Below are 23,620 nucleotides of genomic sequence, written 5' to 3'. Positions count from 1 at the left end.
GTGCTATCTATCTAGACCATCTTTTTGGCATACAGGCATTCATTTATGTTTTATCAGAAGGTTGCTCTCTTTAGCTTGATGCCTCAAACACCCTCCTTCATTGCAGAACAGGCTTATGCTTCACTGTCCAGCCAGGCTGGAACAAAGACCTCTTCCCCAGCTCCTGAGAAAACTGCTCATCACTCTTATATTCTCCTCCTCAGAAAAAACACATCCAAAAAGCAACCAAGCTGATTTTTCCCTGTCAGCCTCACCCCTGAGGCTTCACAGGAGTGAAGGGAGGAAGAATTATAGGAATATCTCACAACACGCATAAAGTAACAAAGGTTTAGCACCACAGTTAGTGCACCAAAAACTGAAAGTGCTTTAAAATGAAAGAAGTCTCCTCTAGACTGATGCACAGTAACATAAACCAACACATGCACGTAGAATTTTGCAACACACTGCCTTGTAGCAATCCATTTCTGAAACAGAGAAACATCCTCAAATCAACAACATCTATTACATCGTAAATAATGTTAGTACATGCTGATGTTACCTGGTGAAACAACCTGGTAACCTGTAAGATAGAATTAAATGTGTCCCTTTTTCCAGTATGTCAATAATAATTATTTTTCTAATGCCTGTTCAGTTATAGGAATACATGAAAAGAAGCAATTGCATTGGAGAAAACATGATTTGATGTTGTTTATACAGACACTTATGTACTGAGAGTTTGTTTTATTTCCTGAGATACCACTGAGATTACAGAACTTGTAGGCAATAACCATAAGAATAATATTTTAATCACAAGAATAATAATTTCCAATTTATTTATAGAGAATATAAATTCGTAAGTACTTGCAAATTCAAGGTCAGCTGAAAGTTGCCAGTGCAGCTAGATTTTTTCATTAGCAATGCAATGAAAAACAGAAAAACTTTAACAAACCCAGCAGATGCACTGAGACAACAGAGACCGTGACACGCAGCCTTCAACACACACCTTGCTCTCCAAAATGCTTCAAGAGAGGTACACTGAAAGGACAGCAGGTAGCAGATGAAGCCAAGCCTCAAGACAGCCTGAGCAAGAAATGCAGTAAAAAATTTCAGGGTAAACATAGGCTTCAAAGAGTGGAAAAAACAAGCTTATACTCCAGTGCATGTACAAGGACAACAACTGGTTGAAGTGTTTGTGTCAACAGGAAGAGGAAAGAAAGCAAGTGGGAGCAAAAGTCACTGAGAGACCAGAACTCCTTGGTGCACAAAAGTGGCAGAAAAGAGAAGCTTAGAATTTGCAGGCAAGGAGTGAGTTTTCTGCTCTGATTCTCTTTTGTTCACAGAAACAAGACTTCGAATAGTTGAGGGAGGGGAGCAAAACAAAATACCAATCAAGAAAAAACCCACCCAAGGTGTTAGCAAAGAAATCCATAACTCATTCATCGCCAGTATCTACTGCCATTTATGTGTTGTGGTGTATTTACCTGACCCCTTGATGAACAGTGTACAAATAGAAGTGTGGATGTGTATTTGGGCTAAAAACAAACTCCTGGAGGGATGGAACAGAGCAGCCTGAAGTGATCATGGTGCAATAATTAATCTTATCCATAGGATGCCCCTCACAAGCCTCATCATTTTGCTCCATTCCTTGACCATTCTGCATTCAAACCTGACTTAGGTACTTGAAGCAGGCTGGCTTTATTTGAAATCTTTTTAGACTGTGTACAATCTTTTGAACTTCACTTTGTTCACGAGACAAAAAAAGAACTCTACAAAGAAGCTTCTCTACAGCATTGTTACTGGCAATAGCCCTGCTCTTTTGGTACATGTAGGCATTTATATATAAATACGAGTCTATATATATACATATAAGTCTTTGTGGCAAGATTTTCTGTTGTGATCAACCTAGTTAACCAGCATTAGTTTCATGGTGAAACCATTCATTTTCATGGTACCACAAACACTGACAGTCACAATACATTCCAGTTGTCTTAATAAGACCTTCTAACCAAAGGAAAGCAGCTAACATGGAGGAGCACTCAAATAATACTGGAGAAGTTCTTACTAACTTAAATTTGAAAAACATTTAATCTGAGACATGTTTTGTTTTCAATTCAAGAGATTTCTTCCATGTCTTAAACAGATCACCTGGTGAGATCATCTGATGAGCAAGCTAAGACCATGAGAACTGCTGTAGAACTTTACCACATAGGCAGAAGAGAAAGTGATAGAAGTCTTTGAGCCTCAAGATGGAAGGTGAAATTTTGTACACTTGAATTGCTGGGAAAAATAGAAATCCCCAGTCACCAATATGAACAGATTCAATTTTCTTCAACTAAAAATAGTATATCCTCCTTTCTCTTGAACTTGAATTCACCTGAGAACCACCAAGCAAAATCATTCTGCTAAGAAGTTTTTAGCTTTTTTGACATTGTAGGTACCCATAAGATGCACCTTGATTTGGATATGAGCCACACTGTCACAGGTGATGACTGTACTCCACAGCATACATGAAAAATATTCCACAACTGCAAGCCCCACAGAAGACCAGTCTCAGCAGCTCCCCACCCTCACCTACCTCCCCTTGATTATGTCATCTGAATGTTTCCATGGACCACATGCCAAAAATAACCATGTTGCTCACTTCCTGCATTTAGCTGACATACAATTAACACTGAAGTCTAATTATGGACCACCTGAAAACGTAGTGTTCACAGCTTCACAGCTTAGAGTCAACAAAAACTATTCATCATAGGTGCAAGGTCAGAACACAAAGGCCAAGAGACCTAGAATAAGTTTGATTCACACCAGCCTGCACCAGCTACCACAAAATATTCCACAGTTTAGCAGCTTTCCTGGTTGTCACCAGGGACTGCAGTTGAGTTGTATCTTCCAGTGGTCTTCAGAGATATTCCCAGCAAGAGCATTTGGATCTTGGAGCTAAGAGTAAGAAATCAAATCCTTCCCTTTGACATTTTTCTAAAGCCAAGAATGACCTATCTCCCCTTTCTTAAGAAGTCATAAGATTAGCTTGAAAATAATACTGTCATGTGCTTATTTGCTTCCAGCATTAGATGCTCAGATTCCCATTTTCAAGCTTTCTTTACAACTATTTATTTGAAAAAAAAAAAAAAAGAGAAAGCTCTGATTCTTGGGTGGCTAATGTACATCAAGCTGATGCTTTAAGAAAAGCAGCAGCCATCATGAGAGTTGGCAACTCTCAAATTGGTGGTTATGAAGGAAAGAATATTAAACAGCTATCATCAATCTATCTATTCCCAGGAAGTGAGCCATGAAATGCTGACAAAGGGGAATATCTGATCTGACAATGACGGTATATTTATCTTTTAAATGAAGAATAATGGAGTTACACTGAAGAGACTCATTTTAACTTTGCAACAGTAAAGTATTTATCTCATCACCTTAGGGTGGTTTCTGAGCACCTCAGGGCAAGAGAATTTATTCTATCAGCTCTTTTAAAAGCCACCATTTTACGCTCCAGAGATGCCACAGGAGCTGCACAGAGAGAAGAAAAGGAGTGTGGAAACTCATCCTCTGAGCAGCCCTAGTGCAGCCCCCAACACAGCAGTAGGCCAGGTAGTCAGTGCCCTGTTCATCCTCAACTTCTTTTCTGCCAAACAGGAATAACACCAGATTATCACAACAATATTGAGGTTTGGTTGGTTTCAGGATGAAAACATCTTGATTTATTTTTGTCTGCCAGCACATTAGGCCTTGTGACTGGGAACACAAGTGGTATGTACAAGCACAGGCTGTCACACAGGCTCTACATCCTGCAGCAGGAGCCATAACACTGAGGGACAGCTAACACCAAGCTGCCCTCATACCAGCCCTGGGGGTGTCTGAGCACCCTCAACCAAACCCAGCCCAACCAGAATATTTTTATATAGACCTCTACCAAAAAACAAAAAAAAGCCTAAACAAATCCCAAAAAACAAAACCACAAGGCAAGGATGACGCAGACATGGATCTGCTTTAATCACTGTGATTAAAACAGTAGGTTGCAGCTTTAGTTATAAGAAATATTTGAAGCATGTTTATAATTAAGGAAGCCAGAGAAACTGAGGATTCCTACACACATATGATCACCTATACTTAACCACAGATTCCTCACAAGGATCTGTACCAACCTTTCCTTCTCCTAAACTGATTAGGGCCAACACCACACAATAATACTTTTTTGTTGTTATTTTAAGACAGTCATTAATTCATCATGCCATCCCCATCTCTCTTTTAGCTAAGGACTGATCCTACCAACAACTACTAATGCTCCCCTTAAATTCTGATAAACTCACCTGCCTTTCTCCCTCACTATCCATGGTCCATCTGCTCAAATAGTGAAAAAAGTAGAAGAAAAAAACTTTCAAACAATCCTAAGCAAACTCCCTGCTTATAGAAAAACTCCTCAGTCTTGAACTGAAGTCCCAGTCTCCTCACAAGAAAAATGAGCACCTGATTTGTGGAGATACAACAGCTGATCCAAATTAACATTTTCTCTCCCACCTGCCCCCTTAATTTCACACAGCTGGAGTCACACCTCTAGACAGCCCAACCTCCCTTTGCTTGGTTGGGCAGCAAGGCAGCTCCCTGTTCCCAGTTGTGTGGGTCATTCAGATGCATCGTAGCCAGTTCACACCGGATTATGATCACTGGGAAAGGAGCTGCAGCTGCTGTAGTTTGATGCCTCTTTACCCTTTCTGAGGGCTGTGCTCAGGCAGCCATAGCAGTCTTTCAGCATGTCCCTGGTGGAGCATTAGTGTAGCAATCTGATTAGCAAACAGTCACCCATCCCTCTCCTTCAGGAGCTCTGAAAAATTTATTTATTCATTATTTTTACTATCAGAGAGTGGAACTTCATCTTAACATCAGCTAAAAAAATGCAGCAGCATGCTTTGAATTTGCACTAATATTTGACCAATGTCAGCTTCACAGAATGCTCTCTCTCACACTGCAATAGCCCAGACCTGGCAGCCAGCAATGCTGAGGCCAAAACCTTCTCTGGCTGCCTGTGTTTCTGCATTGGGTCAAGCATGCAGACAGGCAGCGCGTGGTTCCTCATGCTGGGACACCAGAGGCTTTTTATTCCGTTTGTTGCTCTCTCCAGAGGTGTTCTTGGCAACGATGGTGTGAGCACAGCACCTTCACTCAATGACTCCTCAGCAAACTAAGTGGACTTAAACCTTCAGTAAAATCAAAGCTCTGGCTTTGCTTCAGCTATGCATGGAGAGGGGGTGTCTATAGAAAGGAATTAGAGCTTGAACACTGAGTAAAAGCAGACCAAAGCAAAACCTTCAAATCCCGAAATCACATGACTGAGCTTTCCTAACCACACAGTGAACATGTTGCTGTAGCAGAGAGCTCGTTCCCATCAGAACAGCAGGCTTATAAGTACTTTAAAGCAATTAAAAAAAGAGCACACCAGAAAAAAAAAAATCGAAACTACTTTGGCATGAAGCAGCTGATATTAGAAACTGTGCTGGAGTTTTAAGAGTAAGCCAATTATATGTTTCAAGGAAGAGAAGCAGTGGCAAGGAAGCCACTTACCTGGATAACAAAACCCTCTCTGTTGACCCATGTAAGGAAAGAGCCACCAGAAATTTAGGTAGGGAATTTTGTACTGTTTTCTCTGGTGGAAAGTGGGATTCAGAAGAAAATCCTTGAATCTTTCCAAACCAAAATGATCTATTTTTTCCTGTAAATCATTCTTGCTCTAGTAAAAAGCATTTGGGGCCACAGAGGGATCAGAAATGGGCAACAGCAATTGCTACAGAATTTGTTATTCCACACAATTATGATGGTTTGGCAATTTTTCTCATTCATACAATAATAGTGGCTGTATGGTTATGTTTGATTCAATTCAAAAGTAAAACACCCACTTTCTCACTTTATCTCCTGTATCCTAGGGTGAGGTTGATCACATATTAGCCAAACACCATGCATGCAAGGAATTTGAGGAGTTTAGAGGGATTAGATGCAATGAAACAAAACAATCTGTTCCTGTTGCACTCCTTGCTCACAAATGCAAGCATCAGCCCTGCGCCTCACAAACAACAAGTAATAAAATGGACGCCCCAAAACTCCATTTGGTATCATGGAGTTGCAAATGTTTCTGGAGACATGTCTGCAATGACACGAGGGAAAAAACTATCTTCCTGTAAAACCAGTGACTGGGGAAGGGGTAGGGGTGATGACTTTATAAAAGCTTAAAGACTGCATTCTACTCTTTAATCTTCAGTTATACACATGACTTCATTGTGGAAAGGTCACCAGACAAAGGAGTTCAGTGATCTGGGTCTGAAGGGAGGAAATGTGTGTGGGTCTCAGCTTTGCCCCTGCTAACCATTCATGTAACTGGCATGGCCATCTGCCCCAGTGAAGGGCGAGCCCGGTGCTCACACAGCCTGGCACAGAAACCCTGGGAATCGGTGGGAATAAGCAGAAATTGTCGCAGCAGAAAAAAGGTACTTAGGAGTAAGCTTAGATTCACCTTCTACGTCCCGAAACACCACAGAGCACCTGGGTATCGCGGTCAGCATCTTGCACCAAGGCCGAACTCGCCACGTCCAAAACCTTAGCTCTCACACACAAGGCAGGACAGGGCGGCTCCCTGTGCCGGGCCCCTGGGACGCGGCTCGGGCTCGGAGGCGCTGCCCGCAGACCCCCGGGCCCCTCGCTGCCAGCGGCGAGCGGCGGAGCGCTGAGGGGCGGGCCCCTGAGGGGCGGTGGAACCTGGGGGCTGGCGGGACCCCTGAGGGGCGGTGGAACCTGGGGGCTGGCGGGACCCCTGAGGGGCGGTGGAGGAGGGCAGGGGGGGCGCGGCCCCACGTAACGGTGTCGCCCAGCGCCGCCGCCCCGCTCGGCGCCGCCCCCGCTCGGCACCGCCCGGGCTGAGGGCCACCCGCGCTCAGGGCCGCCCGTGTCCAGGGCCGCTCCCGCTCGGAGCCGTCCCCGCTCAGGGCCGGGCGATGCGGGCGGGCGCGCGGCGGCGCGCGGCGCTGGTGCTGCTGGCGGCGCTCGCGGCCTGGGGAGCGCGGGCGCAGCGCCCCGAGAACCCCGCGGGTACGGGGGGACCGGGAGGGGACCGGGGACACCGAGAGGGCACCGGGGTCCGCTCGAGCGCTGCACAGCCCGTCCCGCAGGTGTCGGCGCTCTGGTGGCATCGCTGCAGCGGTACTTGATGGGCAAAAGAGCGAAATCCACCGGGGCTCGAATCCGCAGACGTCCCGCTGCCAAAGGAATGGGAAGGTGTCAGGATGTGTAACACTTTTGCACTCAATTTTCAGAAAATCGGACGCGTTGCGTCCTCTCTTCTTCATCGGAGTTTCCTGAAGGATTTTTCACACCGCAGGAGAGGAAGGATGGAGGAATCGTTATCTACTTCATAATTATACTGTACATGTTTTTGGCCGTGTCCATTGTATGCGATGATTACTTTCTACCTTCTTTAGAGATCATCAGTGAATGTAAGTGACATCCCGATCTTTTTCCTGTAAAACTGAGCAGCTTGGCATAAAACTTTCTCTTTTAAAAAGTTTCAAAGTTAAAGTGCTCTGAAAGAAAACGTTTCACTTTCCATGCACACGTGTCCATACAATATTTAATTTGATACACAGAATCAATATTTTTTTGAGAAAACCTCTAAATTACACTGCATAGGTGTTCATTTAATATTTGCTTTCTTTCTGCCTGGAAGAAAATCTTAACAATCCTCAGTATTAACTAAACTGACAAGTAACTTCGAGTTACACAGTCCAGGTAACTACTAGTAAAAGGAACAAAGAGGGATGGTGATGTGTGAAACCAAAACTCTTCCTAGGGCTTGTTTTTCTTTGAAAGCAGTGAACAAGTAACAGGATGAGCTACTGCTAACATACTAGAGGTATGACACAGGAGGGACAGGAATTCTATGGTTACCACGGTTCTAAGAAATCTAATCATCCTGCAACAATTCCCCTGGCTTCAGCAGACCACTGAAGTAAAGAGATGGTCTTGGCAAGAAGTTCAGCTTTTCACTGCCAAGAATTAACAAAATTCCCTAGGGAAACTCATCCCTAAACTGGAAAATACTCTCCAAATCAGAACACTTACAGCAAACATAAGCTTAAACACTGCTGTAAGAGCTGGTGTTTTGTTTATTGATGAGAAGTAAGCATTTGTAAGACTTCTGCAATTGCCAGCCATACGTCCCTGTACTCTGTGTGCAGGACTTCATCTACAGAGTGAGTTACATCTCAGAAAGTCAATTTGCCAGAACAAAAATCTCATTTCTCTTAAGCAAGGCACAGGTTCTTATACTGTGCATACGAAGTGAAAATTTGATTTTAAAATCACAGCACTGGTTTGAATTTAACTTATGTTTCTGGTATGTGAAGACAACAATAGTACAGATTTTCCTGGAATATAGGCAGACTTGATATGGATCATAAAACAGTAGAACACTACAGTCCATGGAATTTCCCCACAATTATTACCAATAGGAAACACAGTTAAATCCTGCATACAAATGCTGATTTTACAAGAGATTTAAACTAATTTCTGTAACGAAGTTAGAAATAAACTAGCCCAATAGACCAGGCTAATTTTCAATATATTATTTATGAATCTCATATAAATGCCTTGACTGTATGAAAATAAACTTTATTCAACCGTAGTAGTAGCTAACATTATATACTAATGAGAGTAAAGGGTACAGGCTACTGAAGTATCAATTTTTTAAAGCAATTCTTTTTGTTTTATCCTCAGGCCTTGGCCTCTCACAGGATGTTGCTGGAGCAACTTTTATGGCTGCTGGAAGCTCTGCTCCAGAGCTTGTCACTGCTTTTCTAGGTAAGAGATGTGTTTTGACTTCTTACAACTTAGAATTATTTTCCTTGCATGCCAAACTGAAACATACCAGAGTCATTTTCCTTACAGGAGCTTTTGTGACAAAGGGAGATATCGGTGTCAGCACCATCCTTGGATCAGCAATATATAATCTTCTTGGTATTTCTGCAGCTTGTGGGCTGTTTTCCAGTGTGGTATGTATCAACTTTGATAGTTCTGCTCCCAGGAGCCAAACAGTTATCCTTTCTCATTTGCCAACAAAAGCCAAGAGAGACTTACTATGACAACTGCCAAGTTTATTATTTAGTAGCAAAACCAGCATGTAATCAGTTTTAAGGTAACTTGCTATGAAAGTTTTTAAAAACACTAACTTGTTAAATATCATACTTAAGTCATTCCTAAGAATCTTTAATTTTTACATAATATAGAAACAACATATTGATGCAGCATTTACAGCACTTAGTGAAAGTATTACAGAGAGGTTTAAGAAAAGTACATGACTGATCTGCAGGTTTCGAGGCTATCCTGTTGGCCGCTGTTCAGAGACTGTCTGGCATATACCATCAGTGCAGCAGCGGTCCTTGCGATGATATCTGACAACAGAATTTACTGGTAAGAGCACAAGTAGTGTTGAATTCCTGTTGACTGGAGATTTGTGAGATAGTGTTTTGAAAAACAAATGAAAATCCCCAAGCCCCAAACTTCAAGAAGCCTGAACTGCCGTTCACTAACAGAAATAAACATCCTGTTGGCTTTAAAAAACTTAAAAAGTCACAATGCTTGTAACGATTATTACCTAAACATTCAAACTCTGCATATTGATGAAGTTTGATCTGCATAGGTTTGTCTGTACAGACTTCACAATTTCTATCACAGCTGTTCTGGCATATCAATTAGTGTTCAGCATTTACTCCTTTTGAGCCTTTTCTTTCATAGCAGCATTGTTCAGAAAAATATTTGTCTGCCAGAAGATCATGAGTTTCTGAAGTTTTAACTCCTCCATGAACACTGAAACTCCTGTTACCTCAACAAGACAGTCAGGTCCAGCATTATGTCTCTTGAAGTTTATAATTTAAGCATCACATGAAGACTCAATTTTGCAAACATCAGGAAAATATTCAATCAGTAAGATCCCCTGAAAAAACATGCAGCTATACAATACACAAACAAGATTCTGCAGGGAAGGGGAGTTAATCGAACTGCTGAAAGACATGGGGACACTCACAAACTTCCATGACAGTAGCCATACAATTGCAAATAGATGCTTCTGTGTGTTCTCTTTTTGCTCTTCATGCAAATTTTCTCTCTCTCCTTATGCCAACAATTGGGTTATTTTATACTACATGTTATATAAAACTTGTTTTTCATTCTAGGTATGAAAGTGCATCCCTATTATTGATATATGGGTGTTATATTCTGGTACTATGTTTTGACATTAAAATCAACCAATACCTCATGAAAAAGTTCAGTCCCTGCTGTGCGTGTTTTACAAAAGCTATGGAAGAGAATGCAGAGCAGCAGCCACTGGTTGGATGGAGAGATGAGAGTGGACCTCTAATTCGTCAACAGTCAAGAACAGACAGCGGAATTTTTCAAGATGAGCTGGACTACTCTCAACTTTCAACAAGCTTACACGGGCTCGATGAGATCTCTGAAGGTATAGGCGTTACTACAGCTGTCTCTAGCACTCCACATGCCTGTCTTCAATTCTGATCAAGAGCAGATTCTCAGATTAAGACTGCTCACAAAAGAACTCCAGCCTAGTATTCAAGTAGATCATCATTATAACTTGGAATATAACATTGAGCAAAATCATAGTGATAGTTTTCATATGAAGTTAGTTGCTAGATGAATGCAAGGATAGTTGCTTATCTGTGTCATGGTAGAACTTCTGTCTTTGTTGTGTGTATTTGAAACTTCTCAGCAACACTGTTTGTAAAATGCACTATCACCTGAAAGCCACACAGGTACTGTACTAATATACACTGTTTCCTTATGATAGTGGCAGGTTTGTAGCCCAAAATATGCATAATATCAGAAGTAAAGGGATAGCTGTGACGTGGCCACATGTGGTCATGTTTCCTCTTAGGCAAAAAACAGCAGCTGGTACTTGGTAAATGTTATGGGTAAACCCTTATAAAGAAATCCATTTTTCACCCACCTTAGTTCTTCCCTGGTGATGTAATAAAAAACATTTTAATCATAGAATACTAGGCTGGAAAGGGATCTCAAGGACCATCTCGTCCAAACTTTCTTGGCAAAAGCATGGTCCCAGATGGGCCAGCAGCTGTTCAGCTGAATTTTAGAAGTGTGCAACATCGGAGAATCACCATTTCCTGGGGAGATTTTTTTTACTGGTGATTATTCTCATTGTGAAAAAAATGCTTTTCTTGTACAAGCAGAATCGCCCCACTGTAACCTCATTTCAGAATTTTGTCCAGAGATATGTAGGTACTGGGTAATACTACAGCTGAAACTTGAGGGAGAAGTATTTTTCACCTTTTTTTCAGTATTCTCACAAGTAGAGGACAGTAATGTACTGTATGCTATGGATTCAAACTTAATGCTACAAGTTAAAAATTACTTTTTCTTTAACAGATCATCCAAATGTCTTCACCATGCCTGAAGCAGATATGAAGAGAATTTTGTGGGTGTTATCCCTTCCTATTATCACACTACTCTATTTAACTATACCAGATTGCAGAAGACAGTTTTGGAGGAACTGGTTCATGGTGACATTTTTAATTTCAGCAGCATGGATTTCTGCAATAACTTATGTTCTTGTATGGATGGTGACAATAGCAGGTAGGTACCCAAAATGGTGTTGCTATATCAGTCAAGAATCACTGAAAAACTTGTGAGGTTTCCCTTTAAAAGTTAGTTTAGCAACTCAGACTGAGTTGTAAAAAAACACAGCAAAGAAAAACAACAGAAACTTGACTGCTTAATTTGCCACACTCTTCTATCCAATGACGGAACACTTCTGAGTTTAGCTGCTTCACACTGCTTATCATCACATGAATGAGAACTTTATGTAGCTACAAAAAACCCGGTCTATTTTTAAAAACAGTTTCACTAACCTGCTTCATTAAGCAAAACAATTAGACACACAGCAATAAACTTGCCATGCTAAAGGCTGACAAACATGAAATCCTCTAAGACTGGAAAAAATCTGTAATTTCTACACCTTGTGTTTTTCACAAATGTTATAGTAAGAGATTTGGCATTCAATTAACTGCCAAAAAGCTTCTCAAATGTGTTTATTAAACATTCTCGGAGTGTGTGTATGTGGACCTCTTACAAATCTGCATCATAAAGTGGGGCAGTAAAAGGACTGCATTTGAGTGAGAGAAGGAGTATGAACTTGTATGCAAAAACCTTCTCCTAAAATTACTTTGAGGTATTAAATCTCCTCATTTCATTGTTTCTCCAGTCAGCTTCAAAGACATCCAGTTTTTAAGAACAAGCAGAAAACAACATTAAAACTCCACAGAAATTTCTCAAAGCTTGCCATTTTTACATTATAGCTCACTAATCCTACTCAAGCATTCTACTAGTTCAGATATGAATAATTCCTTGTTCAGTGCAGAAACAGACCTACACATTCAGTAAACCTTTGAGAAATTACTAGTAGCTTTCTGGATATTATACCCACCACGTTAACCCCTTGGTTAAATAATTTTCTACTTGTACCTAATGAGCAAGGGTTTACTGCCTGGATGCTAAAAGCCTTTGAAACAGGATTCAAATCAACGTTATTGCTGTTCTATAAGACAATGCATTAATTCATATGAAAGTAGGTATGGTGGAGATTCAGAGACTGTATTAGTTCATTTTCAAGAGTCATCACAGGTAGTATTGGGATCTTTGGCCCACTACTTCTAGGTAAATTATATTCTATTTACATGTTAAAACACTACAAGTTAAACACACAATATATTCAAGTCCAGGCTCTCATGAAGGTTGACTCATAGGCTCCACCATTGCATAATCAGCCTGTCAGAATGTCACAAAGGTGTCATAGCTGGGCACTAAACTGGGATGGTCAAGAGCAAACCTAACTTAGTACATCTTTCTGTTGCTGGCAAAGAAAATTCAACTACTTATAGCAACACATTGATACACAAAATTAAAAGCCTAGAAAAATAAGACTATTTTGTCTTTATGGTCAGTTGCCATAAAAAAAAATAAACCACTACACATTAAATAGAAGATAAATCTAGCTAATAAAAAGAAAAAATAGTTTCTCCTGAGTTTATATTCTGTCTTATAACCTTCAGAGGGCTAGAAACTAAGGTTGGGTATGTAAGGCTGGTTCATTCATATTTCAACTTGGTTTGAACCATTGTTTTCCAGCCTGGATGGTTTATAAAAGCTGATTTGTTGGTCCCTCATCCTACAAATCTATTAGAAGTGATGGAAGGATAAAGAGAGTACAAATTCTGCAACAGGATAATGTTAGTCCCTCTGAAAATAACTAACAGTTTCAAACATAAATTTACTGGGCTGCTCTAGACTAAGCTGGTAAGTAATAGACAAGTATTGCTGACCTAGCTTAGCATACTGCCTCTTATTTAAATAAAATTGCTCTTATTAAATGTGTCAAAATATTTCAAGTAAGAACTAAGATTTCAACAATAAAAATATTAAGATACTTTTTAGAGAAAAAAAAAGTTTAAGAAAAATTAATTTATTTGTAGCTTGACTAGAGGTATCAAGTACTTCAGCATACTGATGCTTCTGAATGGTACAACTGCTAAAACAGTTTTGAAGAATCCCTGTATTTTACGTTAGAAATTAATATGGTTACAGAACATTTGGGGCTAAGAAAAACAGAGATTAGGGAAAAACAAGCTGCCTTTCTAATAACAACTTAAAACTTTTTTTTTAATTTAAACAAATATTTCCCTAAAGGAACTCATACTTCTAAGGGGTTACTTGTACTTACAAGTCATATAAAAATCCTGTATTTTGATTCTTCCAAATCACTTTCTAAATGGAGTGAAATGGTAAAGGCATGTAGTTGAGACAGTACTCTTATAACATCTTAATGACTGTCCTCCCCAAGAAAATTCATGTGCTTTTCCCCTCCCCCAAGGGGATTAAAAAGAATGATCCTAAGAGTTATTGCTTCATAAGACTTTTGAACACTAACAAGGACATGCGCAAAACTGAAAAAAAGAGTAGTCATTTGATAGATATTAAAACTTTTACCTTATCTGCAAGAAAAAAATCATAACTGGTGTTGTCTTGACCACTGCAGACTTGAAGAACAAGGAAAGGATATTTGCTGTTACTCTTTGTTTTAACTGCTTTGTGGTTCAGTCACCTCACATGTAGTTAAGTTAGCTCACACATTTCGTTTGAAATTACTGTATGATTACTGATTTTTTCTCCAGCAAACAAAGTCCAAAGCACTTTCTTTGGATGAACCCAAACTAAAATCACACTTGTATTTTCTACTGTTATTTCTCAATTGCAGGTGAAACGCTGGGTATCCCAGAGTCAGTAATGGGTCTCACATTACTAGCAGCAGGAACAAGTGTGCCAGATACAGTTGCAAGTGTGCTGGTGGCTCGAAAAGGTAAAGATTTTAGTATTTAGGCTCATGCCAATGGATGTGTTTAAAAGGTACTACAAATAAAAGAATTCTAGTCAATATTTTGATAAATTCAAGGAGTTACCTCAAAATTTGTGCTCCAGATTCTAGAGCTTAAGTTTACTAAAAATAAATAAATAGCTTACCTGAAAAAGCTGTGGCTCAGACATTTAAAAACTTCTCACAGTATCTCAGAGAAGTATTTGAGATTGGTTTATTTGATGTTGATTAAGTATTACAGTTTTACTGCAGAATGCAACTGTAGGTCTCGGTATTTTAATCATAACTGGACTTTATAATAGCCTGTCTAGCTTAATTTTAAGTGCAACTGTGCAGATGCTGGTGATTTAGGGAGACTTTTTATGGTTGTGGTACCCATGTTCTGTAGAATCGTAACTATAGTTCTTCTGATGCAAAATCTGGAAAGGGTGCTCTGTGAGAAACTGAGGGCTGGCAGTCTGTTCCTCCAAAACAGTTTGGCAATTTCATGCAATACAATTAAGCCAACTTATTTGTATTTGTTCCTTTACAGGAAATGGAGATATGGCTATGTCTAACATTGTAGGATCCAATGTATTTGACATGCTCTGCTTGGGAATACCCTGGTTTATAAAAACTGCCTTCATAAATACATCAGGACCCATAGAAGTGAACAGCAGTGGTCTGACATACACAGCCATTTCTCTTATCTGTTCTGTTGGTTTTATTTTTCTGGCAGTTCACCTGAATGGCTGGAAAATAGATAAAAAATTGGGAACTATTTGTTTTGTCCTGTACTTAGTATTTACTGTATTATCAATTTTATATGAACTTGGCATCATAGGAAACAATCCTACAAGGGTCTGTGGTAACTAGTTTTAATCAGTGATTATGCTGATGAAAAAAATAAAAGCAGGAAAAAAAGATCAGTTTCTTCATTTAGTCAAAATAAAATTAAAAAAACCAACTCCAAACTCCCATTGGGCTCTAAATCTTATATACAGAACTAAATCATGTCATTAAAGTAATATTAAGTAGAACAAAAACATCACAGCCTAATTGGAGCCCTTTCTTTTAGAGTCAAGAATTACAGTATGACTACAACACACATATAAAACCAAAATTCTGAAAAAGACATCTACTTTTTACATTACAATGTTGATACACATTGGAGGGGGAAAAAAAAAGGTCAGAAAACACTAAATAAATCCCACTATGCAATCTGGAGATTAACAGAGAAAATGGCTTATTTTATTAAAAACAGTATAACCATTCATTTAAACTGAATGACTAGAGACACTTGGCCTAATTTTCCAAAGACACTGAGCATCCAAAGCATCCACAGTCTATAGGGACCTGCAGGTGCTCAGTGCCTCTAAAAAAACAACAAAAATCAGGCAAATTGTCTTTAAAAACCAAACATAGTAAGATTCAGTTAACAAGTATCACAGTATATTAAACACTATACTGTTAAAGGCTGGTGGGATTTAAAAGTTCCTTTTTACAGCTTTTGTAAGCATACAATGTTACTAAAAATGACTTACTAAGATAGAGAAGCTAAACAGACATAGGAATGTTCCTGAACACACAGTTTTAAATTACGCATTGCGATCCAAGCGGACATCAATTTCTCTGCCACTGATTTTTATGCCGTTCATTATCCTACAGGCCTTTTCAGCAGATTCTGGTGAGTCAAATCTGACTGTTCCACAGCCCTTTGATTTTCCATTCTCCATTTTTATTTCTGCAAACATTACATGACCTGAATAAATAAGTTAAACAGCAGTTATTTCAAGTCCTCAGTGTACTAACAACTTACAGAAGTGATTAAGAAAACCCCATTAAGTATAACCTAGGGGAACATATGAAATTGGCACTTTCAGATTGATAGTACATTCACTCATTCAGGCAAGATGACATGGGACAAAACAGCAGGAAAGAATCCAAATCCAGATCTGCTATTTTCAATCTTTCCTGAAGTACACCTGTATTTGACCTCAAGTTTGAAACAAAGTGCCCTGTAAGACTCAAGGAAAGGTTTGTGTTTCATACTAAAAGAAATGTGAGTATTGATAGGCATTATCCAACTTGTAGCTTAATCCAGTCCACCATGTTCATCACAAAAACATACCAAGCAATTCTTTTAAGAAACTGCTGAGCAAAATTAAAGCCTTTAAAGCAATAAAGTGACCAGACTGGGAGTGGTGGAAAAGTAGCATGCACTATTCAATTCCTGCTTTGAACTTCCTTGAGGCTGGACACTCAACTCACAAGGAAATATTCTTATAAAGATCTTTTGGTACTTCTAAGAATGTTCAGTTCCCTGGAGCTAATGAGTTTTTGTTTATGGTATGTTGTAGCACACCCCTCCTGAGCCCCCTGAATGTCACTAGGAAGAAAAAACTTTTCCCTGAAATACAAAGCCTTTTATTTTTAAATATCATGTAAGACTGGCCTTTCACTGAAAGAAATTGAATACTGGGAAACAGTCTTTGCATTTCCTTACGATACTGACATGAACACAATTTGTTGCTTATAATTCTTAAAAGCAACTGAACATAACTAGTACATCCATTAGCAAACAGAGATAATGAAAAAAAAATTCTGAACTATCTCAAAGTTGCCCAGGAGGTTAAGACTTTTTAGAAGAAAGAACCTGTTGTGCTATATCCTCCATCTACAAAAAAAACATCAACACCTTGTAATTTTTCACAGTTGAACTGCGAGGTCTAATTTATATCAAATCTGTACACAGCTGCATGATGACTGTCTTAGGCATCAGTAGTATGTTTTAAATTATTTATCTTTTCTGTCTATCTAAAATAAGAAGTCATCCTGTAATTCAGTTAAAGTTCTCCGTTCTGAAAATGTTTTCAAAACATGTCATGTATTTCTACACCCAAGCTTTATTTTTCACTTATTTCTGTGAAAAGACCAACTTTTCTGAATCAGATAAAAACGATTATTGAATTATTGTAGCAAACCTTTATTTCTTACGATAAAGGGGAACATTACAGCCTGCAAATATGCTAATCAGGATCACCTGTATGTATAAGAAAACCAGTAATGCTACACCGGCAAAATTACTAACTGTGATTCGATGCAGCACTATTTCTGAAGTAATGCATGATGTGGACAGACCCAGGCTCCTGCATGTATTTATCTCATAGGAAACACTACATTATAGACTTTTACTAGCCAGGGAATATGTCAAAAAAAGAGAAAAATTTCAAAGAGTAATTTTATTAATGGATTAGGTTAAAGTTTATAGCAAGTGAGCACTCAAAGCCAACTCATCCCACACTGTACCTTGGTCTTGTGTTTGGGCATGCCTAAAAACTATTTATCTATCTCAAGAAAGCTGGGTGAAATAAGAAAGATTAAGCTAGCCAGACTCCTCTTCAGAGTCCAACAACAGTCTTCCTGTTGTTATCTAATAAACACCACATAGCACATGAAGTCCATGGAGATGAGCAGGGGTAAGGTTCATATACATACCACATTGACTGAATTTCTCCTTTAGCTTCTGCCAGGTCAAGTCAAAAGGAAGCTAGAATAAAAAAGTATTATTGATAACAAAATATTACAATGAGAATAAGAGTGTGTAATCAAACATACACACAAAATAAGCTTGTGGTTTCTATATATTTAATTGCTTACATTTCTCACAAATATCTGGTTGCCTTTAGAGCCTAATCTCTCTCTCATGCCACCTCCCATCGGGCCAGGCACAAATCCTCGATCGATGTCCATGTTCCTGTCCAGGCCTCCACCCATGGCCGGTCCCATTCGATCAAAACCGGAACCCATCCGATCCATTCCCATTCCTCCAGCCATATTGTTCATACCACCCATTCCACCACCTACACAGAGAAAGAAATAGAGGATAAAATAAAATCTCCTTTTAATAATAAACACACAAGTATTTGGTATAAAATAAAGTTCTTGTGTCAGGAGAAGAATAACTTTATTAAAACTGCTGTAACATAAACCATAACTTTTACACATGCACAGTGTTTTATTGAGGAGCACGGCTAGTATTTTAAGACAAAGTATTACAAGATACAGAGTGTCAGTTCTAAAATAACAGTAAAACCAAAGTGCATCAAGCCACACCACCTAATGTATCAAAATGTTGAACACATATTTAAAGTCAGTCTTGTTTAGTTAATAAAAATAGGATACCCTTTACCAAAAAGATCAAAAAAATAACTGTGGCAATACATAGATACAGATAATTTGACCAGACACGCTACTGTTTATTTGGCTTTCTGCATTTATATTCAGCTTTACTTAATGCAACCATACCCACACCTAATTACAAAATCTTCTAGAGAAGTTTTGGGTTTTTTTGGCCAAGAACAGAAGTAACTGCAAGTACTGTAAAGAGCTTTCCTATGTGTCATAGTTTAAACCCCGATAAAAAGTACATACATGGAATAAAATATATTAATTTATTTTATATACGGAACAAAGAGCAATAGCATTCGAATAATATTTCTGTATTCATAATTAAAAATTAATGTACAGTAAAACTATCAATATAATTCATGAAGAACCCTTTTTTAAGCCTTATACCTTCTAAGATTGGTGATAGAAAGATTTTAGTTTCTCATCTGCTCTAGCCTGAGGAACTCAGAGAGTTACTGCAATACAAACTCAGTATTGGAGCTTTGCAAAAAATTAAACTGGGTAATAATCTGAAATTCAAGACTGATTTTTTATTTCAATGATGCCAGACTACTGAGGTTCATGAAGTCTACTCAAATAACTCTGCCTGTCTTTTTTCTGAAACACAAGTTTGCTTTAATCACTTCTCTCTCCAAACTAGAAGTTGAAACCATTCCAAATCTAAGATTAAGGGAAAGACCGTATTAGCTAGTTTTCCTCTGAACTTTTACCTCAACAAAACAGCTTTGAAAACTGTTAGACTTGTCACATGCAACAGAGTTCTACTTCCATCAGCAGCAAGGCACTACACTGCAGCAAGTTCCTCTGATACAAGTAGGTGTACACCGTATTGATACATTGCCTGTGCATTTATGTTCTATTGAAACAAGTTAACCTACTCATTCCAGATCTTACTGGGCCCATGCTAGGTGCTCCCATTCCTCCTGCAAAAACACCAATCATTGCACCACCTAAACAGAGAAAAATAATGAAGTGACATACACCGAAACCACCAGTTAGTGAAAAAAAGCAAAGCACACACTAATGAAGTGCACTGTTTGCAATGTTACCTGGCAATATTTTTCTATAAGGGCACTTTAACACGTGCCTTTACTAAACAAGCTAAATAGGAACATCTAGTAAGTAAAATTAGTTTCTCCTTTTCTACAGGATTCTACAGGATTTAAGCTACTCTGATTTGTTTCTAGCTTTTCTCCCCTCTGACAGCCTGCCAGCAGCACAAACATGGTAGAACTAAATGGGCCATTTCCTACATCAGAAAGAACAACCTCAAAACTCAAGGCTTCATCTTATATGAACTTGGCAGTATAAAAAGTCAACAATTCTGCTGCAAATCAAACATCCTCAATTCGACTCTGATACTATAGCCAAACCAAAGACGCCTTCCTTGATTTCAAGCTTACTAAAACCAAATGCCTTCACAGTATTTCTTTTTAAGATACCATTATCCTAAATATTGCAACAGGAGTACATTAGGGCCTTTCCCGATCAAACACAGTATCTATTAAAAGACCCTACAATTTCCTTCCATTATTTAAGGTTAAGCTGGGAATCTGATCTTGGTTCTCAGGACACTATTCAAATGGTCAGATCACTGACAGATTGTATATTGAAGCCTGCTGGATCTACTGAATGAAAGACACCCACATTATTTCTCACAGTAGCCATGTTCACAGATTTCTAAACCAATGTGTTACCAGAAGACTCAGAAACCTACTGCTTGCAGAAACATTTATAACTGAAGTGGCCTTGCATTTTCACTCAGGAAACAGATGTTTATGCAAGTAGCCAGTGTGAAAGCATTCACTCTATTTTCTAAGACATTCATTCCAAGGCATTAAGACTAGCTCAAAGGATGAGCTTATTATGTTCTAACCACTTCTACACAATTACCAGTATTGAAGAGAAGCACACAACAGTTACTCTTTGCTATGACTTGCCCCAACTAATAAATTTTTTTAAAAGATAAGTCAACTTTTAGACCAGATGAACTTTATGCTCTTAGCAGTTCTTCTCTTTCAAGGAGGTGAATTAAACAAATGGGAAAATACAGGAAACAGGGAAGAAGAACAGCTGTCCCCTATAATGCATTTTGTGCTCAGTTTCAGGCCTATTACAAGAAAGACACAGAGGTGCTGGAGAGTGTTCAGAAAAGGGCAACAAAGCTGATCAAGGCTCTGGAGCACAAGCCTTGTGAAGGATGGCTGAGGGAGCTGGAGTTCTCAGCCTGGAGAAGAGACTCAGACACTCTCAGGAACTTAGGGTAGTTACTCTCTATAACTACCTGAAAGGAGGTTGCAAAGACATGGGGGGTCAGTCTCTTCTACCAAATAACAAGCAATAGAACAAGAGGAAACAGCCTCAAGTTAAACCTGGGAGGTTTAGATTGGATATTAGGAAAAAATGCTTCACAGGAAGAGTTGTCAATCATATAAACAGTCTGACCAACAAAGTGGTGGAGTCACCATCCCTGAAGGGATTTAAAAGACATGGGCTCGTAGCTCTTGGTGACCTGCTTTAGTGGTGGACTTGGCAGTGTTAGGTTAAAGGCTGGACTCTACGATCTTTTCCAACCTAAGGGATTCTGTGATTCATCCAGATAACAGCATAGTAACAAAGGCTCTACTGCTGAACTCTTCCACACCTCTGAAGACGGAAGAGTAACTCATTTGAGGGAACCCCACTGCCAACAAGACATCATCTATAAACAAAATAATGCTGTCTCAGTTACAGAAGAGACCAATAAATACCATTCTGAGCTGTATGAGCTCAGAAGTCAGGACAAAAACTGAGGACATCAAAATTCAATACTCCTGTCCAGTGCTACCTGATTTGAAGTAAAAACAGTATTACACCATGCATTTCCAAAACAGGCTCATGGAAGTTACAAAGGCTGTATATGGACAGCTTGCTCAGGATTATCAGAAGCATATACTTCAACACTCCAAAGATTTAATACTCCACAAAATAAACAGTATGAAGGTAAATGCTTTCCTCAAATAGTTATTCCATTTATATTTTACAGAGGGAAAAAAACCCCTCCACACCTGAACCTCTGTCTGAAGCGGTAGCTGTAATGAACACTCAGATTACATCCTTACAGTAATGACATGGAGTGAAGGGATAGATGACCAAATGAAACCAGGTCTCCTCTTCTAGCAAAATTCTTCCAATACTATGTCAGAAAATTAAACAGTTACCATACCCATCCTTCCAAAAGACTCTCCAAAACCACGGTTCAATGCCATGTCACCACGACCAAATTCTCTTTCCATGTTTGCTCCCATTCCACCACGGAACATTTCTGTAAAGAACAAAGCAAACAACCAGAAATATTCTGTTACTTACTTGTAAGTTGATGCTCCTACAACACTTGTTTCACAGCTGCTTGTTTAAATAGAAGTGAATCTAAAGCACGCATCAGAGGCACCTATTGCACACTCAACTCTCCCGCCAGTTCCTAGGCCTTGTCATGCAACTACTTCCTTTGAACTCATCTTTATTACCCACCCCTAACTGGAGAGCTTTTAATAAATAAATATTAGCAAACTAGTAGGTGAGGTGTACAGGAACGGTGTTCAACTACCTCCCATTCGGTTGACTCCAAATCCTCCCATGTTAGGCATTCCTTCCATTCCACGAAATCCAGGAAGTCCTGTAAAAAAGGAAAAGTGTTTTCTATACAGTATTAAAGAGATATTTAATGAAAAAAACTTTATTGCACGTACCGCCTCCCATTCTACTCATTCCACCAAATCCTGGGCCGTCTATTCCCATACCTTTAAACCAAAAAGATAAACAAAACTTAGTACACCCTAATGGATTTTTTCTAAGTTAGAGAGAGTTAAAATCTCTAAAACACACTACACAAGCCTTGCTTTGTCAAAAGTCAGTCATTTTTCCAAACACAGAAATGACAATTTTAAACTTAAAAATTTTTAAACAAGCTCTGTATAACTTAAAAATAAAGAATATGGATTTACCTCCTGGACCCATGCTCCCCATTCCACCACCCATGTTCAGCTGTGTTGCACTGATGGGCTGTCCACCTGGTCCAAGTCCCATACCAATGCCACCAAGACCACCTCAAAAACCAAAAAAATATAAGTATGATCAGAAGAGAGACCTTCCTCTGTATCACAGAGACCACAGTAAGCAAAAGTATTACTAAACTGTGCCAAAACATGGATCACCATGTACTAAGTGCAAGGAGTAGAAAACAGAATGTGCACTTACGAGGTAATTGTGAACTCTTGCTGTCCACAACACGGAAGTCTTCATGAGGAACTGATTTGTCATCCTGATAAAACAACAAGGATGTTATGCTATGATCCTTTCAGTGTTTTGGCAAAGACATATAAAGTAGAAAGAAATGAAAGCGAATTACCATTTTTACATGCATGGGTCTGTCAAACAGGAATTGTCCATTAAACATAGCTGAAGAAATGCAAGTCAAGGAATCTTAAGAAGGCAATTTAACTGTTTCTGAAGAATCAATGTAATAAATTATTATATTTCTGTACAATTACTCTGAGTCTTATCTTCCCCTACCTTATCTTTAGAAACCAAATTCAAGGGCCAGAAGATGCAATGAAAGCTGTTAGGGACATTAGTTTCACAATTGTCACACTGCTAGGTATTTTAATTTTGTTCAACATCATGAGGAACTTTTAGAATTTCGACACTCTAGTCCCTATATGGTAGCTATAAAGGCATATAAGGAAAATAAGCACCATTTGCAAAACTACTTTGTCAGAGCCATTAAAGACTAATCAATATATGATCGATTATTTTTCTAATCCAAGGATACATATCGCTTGAACAGCTTCAATTGCTTGTTCAAAAGTAACTGTTCCCATTCCTCGACTCTTGCCATCTTTATCTTCTTTGATGTCTGCACGCTTCACAGTTCCAGCAATGCTGAAAACCTCCTTCAGTTTCTTCCAGCCAACTTTGAAGTCAAGCTTAAACACAGAAATACATCAGTGATTTCAGTGTCTTTCTCTGTTCTGCCATCACATTTGGCAGAAA

At 39.0% G+C, this 23,620-nt stretch overlaps 3 protein-coding genes across 4 annotated transcripts in view; 1 reads left to right on the top strand and 2 right to left on the bottom strand.

Moving 5' to 3' along the window:
* LOC147650699 (uncharacterized) overlaps positions 1 to 6,830 on the bottom strand; it is a 121,120-nt gene extending 114,290 nt beyond the window's left edge. The window contains exon 1 of the mRNA XM_086848393.1: positions 6,485 to 6,830. The gene's annotated coding sequence lies outside the window, so the exon portion shown is untranslated. The remainder of the gene's footprint in view (positions 1 to 6,484) is intronic.
* Positions 6,831 to 6,851: 21 nt separating this feature from the next.
* Positions 6,852 to 17,625, top strand: SLC24A5 (solute carrier family 24 member 5). The gene is made up of 9 exons (XM_086848390.1): positions 6,852 to 7,056; positions 7,281 to 7,460; positions 8,740 to 8,823; positions 8,911 to 9,014; positions 9,332 to 9,432; positions 10,194 to 10,477; positions 11,419 to 11,625; positions 14,303 to 14,404; positions 14,952 to 17,625. The coding sequence occupies exons 1-9, from the start codon at positions 6,963 to 6,965 to the stop codon at positions 15,272 to 15,274; spliced, it is 1,479 nt and encodes a 492-aa protein (XP_086704516.1). The 5' UTR covers positions 6,852 to 6,962; the 3' UTR covers positions 15,275 to 17,625.
* The window catches only part of MYEF2 (myelin expression factor 2), a 26,009-nt gene continuing 15,883 nt past the window's right edge, over positions 13,495 to 23,620 (bottom strand). The window contains exons 7-17 of one of the 2 annotated variants that reach the window (XM_086848396.1): positions 23,400 to 23,553; positions 22,977 to 23,026; positions 22,826 to 22,889; positions 22,573 to 22,674; positions 22,318 to 22,368; positions 22,176 to 22,244; positions 21,795 to 21,893; positions 19,468 to 19,539; positions 18,059 to 18,261; positions 17,897 to 17,948; positions 13,495 to 16,160 (exon numbers count right to left, since the gene is read on the bottom strand). In XM_086848396.1, coding sequence (XP_086704522.1) covers positions 15,997 to 16,160; positions 17,897 to 17,948; positions 18,059 to 18,261; positions 19,468 to 19,539; positions 21,795 to 21,893; positions 22,176 to 22,244; positions 22,318 to 22,368; positions 22,573 to 22,674; positions 22,826 to 22,889; positions 22,977 to 23,026; positions 23,400 to 23,553 — 1,080 coding nt within the window. In that variant the 3' untranslated portion in view covers positions 13,495 to 15,996. The remainder of the gene's footprint in view (positions 16,161 to 17,896; positions 17,949 to 18,058; positions 18,262 to 19,467; positions 19,540 to 21,794; positions 21,894 to 22,175; positions 22,245 to 22,317; positions 22,369 to 22,572; positions 22,675 to 22,825; positions 22,890 to 22,976; positions 23,027 to 23,399; positions 23,554 to 23,620) is intronic. The other variant, XM_086848397.1, reaches the window with a different exon arrangement.

Source organism: Cyanistes caeruleus, chromosome 13 (assembly GCF_971803275.1).
Source record: "Cyanistes caeruleus chromosome 13, bCyaCae1.hap1.1, whole genome shotgun sequence".
Taxonomy (NCBI): domain Eukaryota; kingdom Metazoa; phylum Chordata; class Aves; order Passeriformes; family Paridae; genus Cyanistes; species Cyanistes caeruleus.
The sequence above is the reverse complement of the archived record's forward strand: the minus strand, read 5'-3'. Positions and strand labels throughout refer to the sequence as shown.

Excerpts from the sequence above, each read along its gene's own strand:
- SLC24A5 (XM_086848390.1), top strand. The coding sequence starts at position 6,963 with ATGCGGGCGGGCGCGCGGCGGCGCGCGGCGCTGGTGCTGCTGGCGGCG. Across the intron at positions 7,057-7,280 it reads GCGCCCCGAGAACCCCGCGG|AAAATCGGACGCGTTGCGTC; the intron begins GTACGGGGGGAC and ends CTCAATTTTCAG. Across the intron at positions 11,626-14,302 it reads ATGGATGGTGACAATAGCAG|GTGAAACGCTGGGTATCCCA; the intron begins GTAGGTACCCAA and ends TCTCAATTGCAG.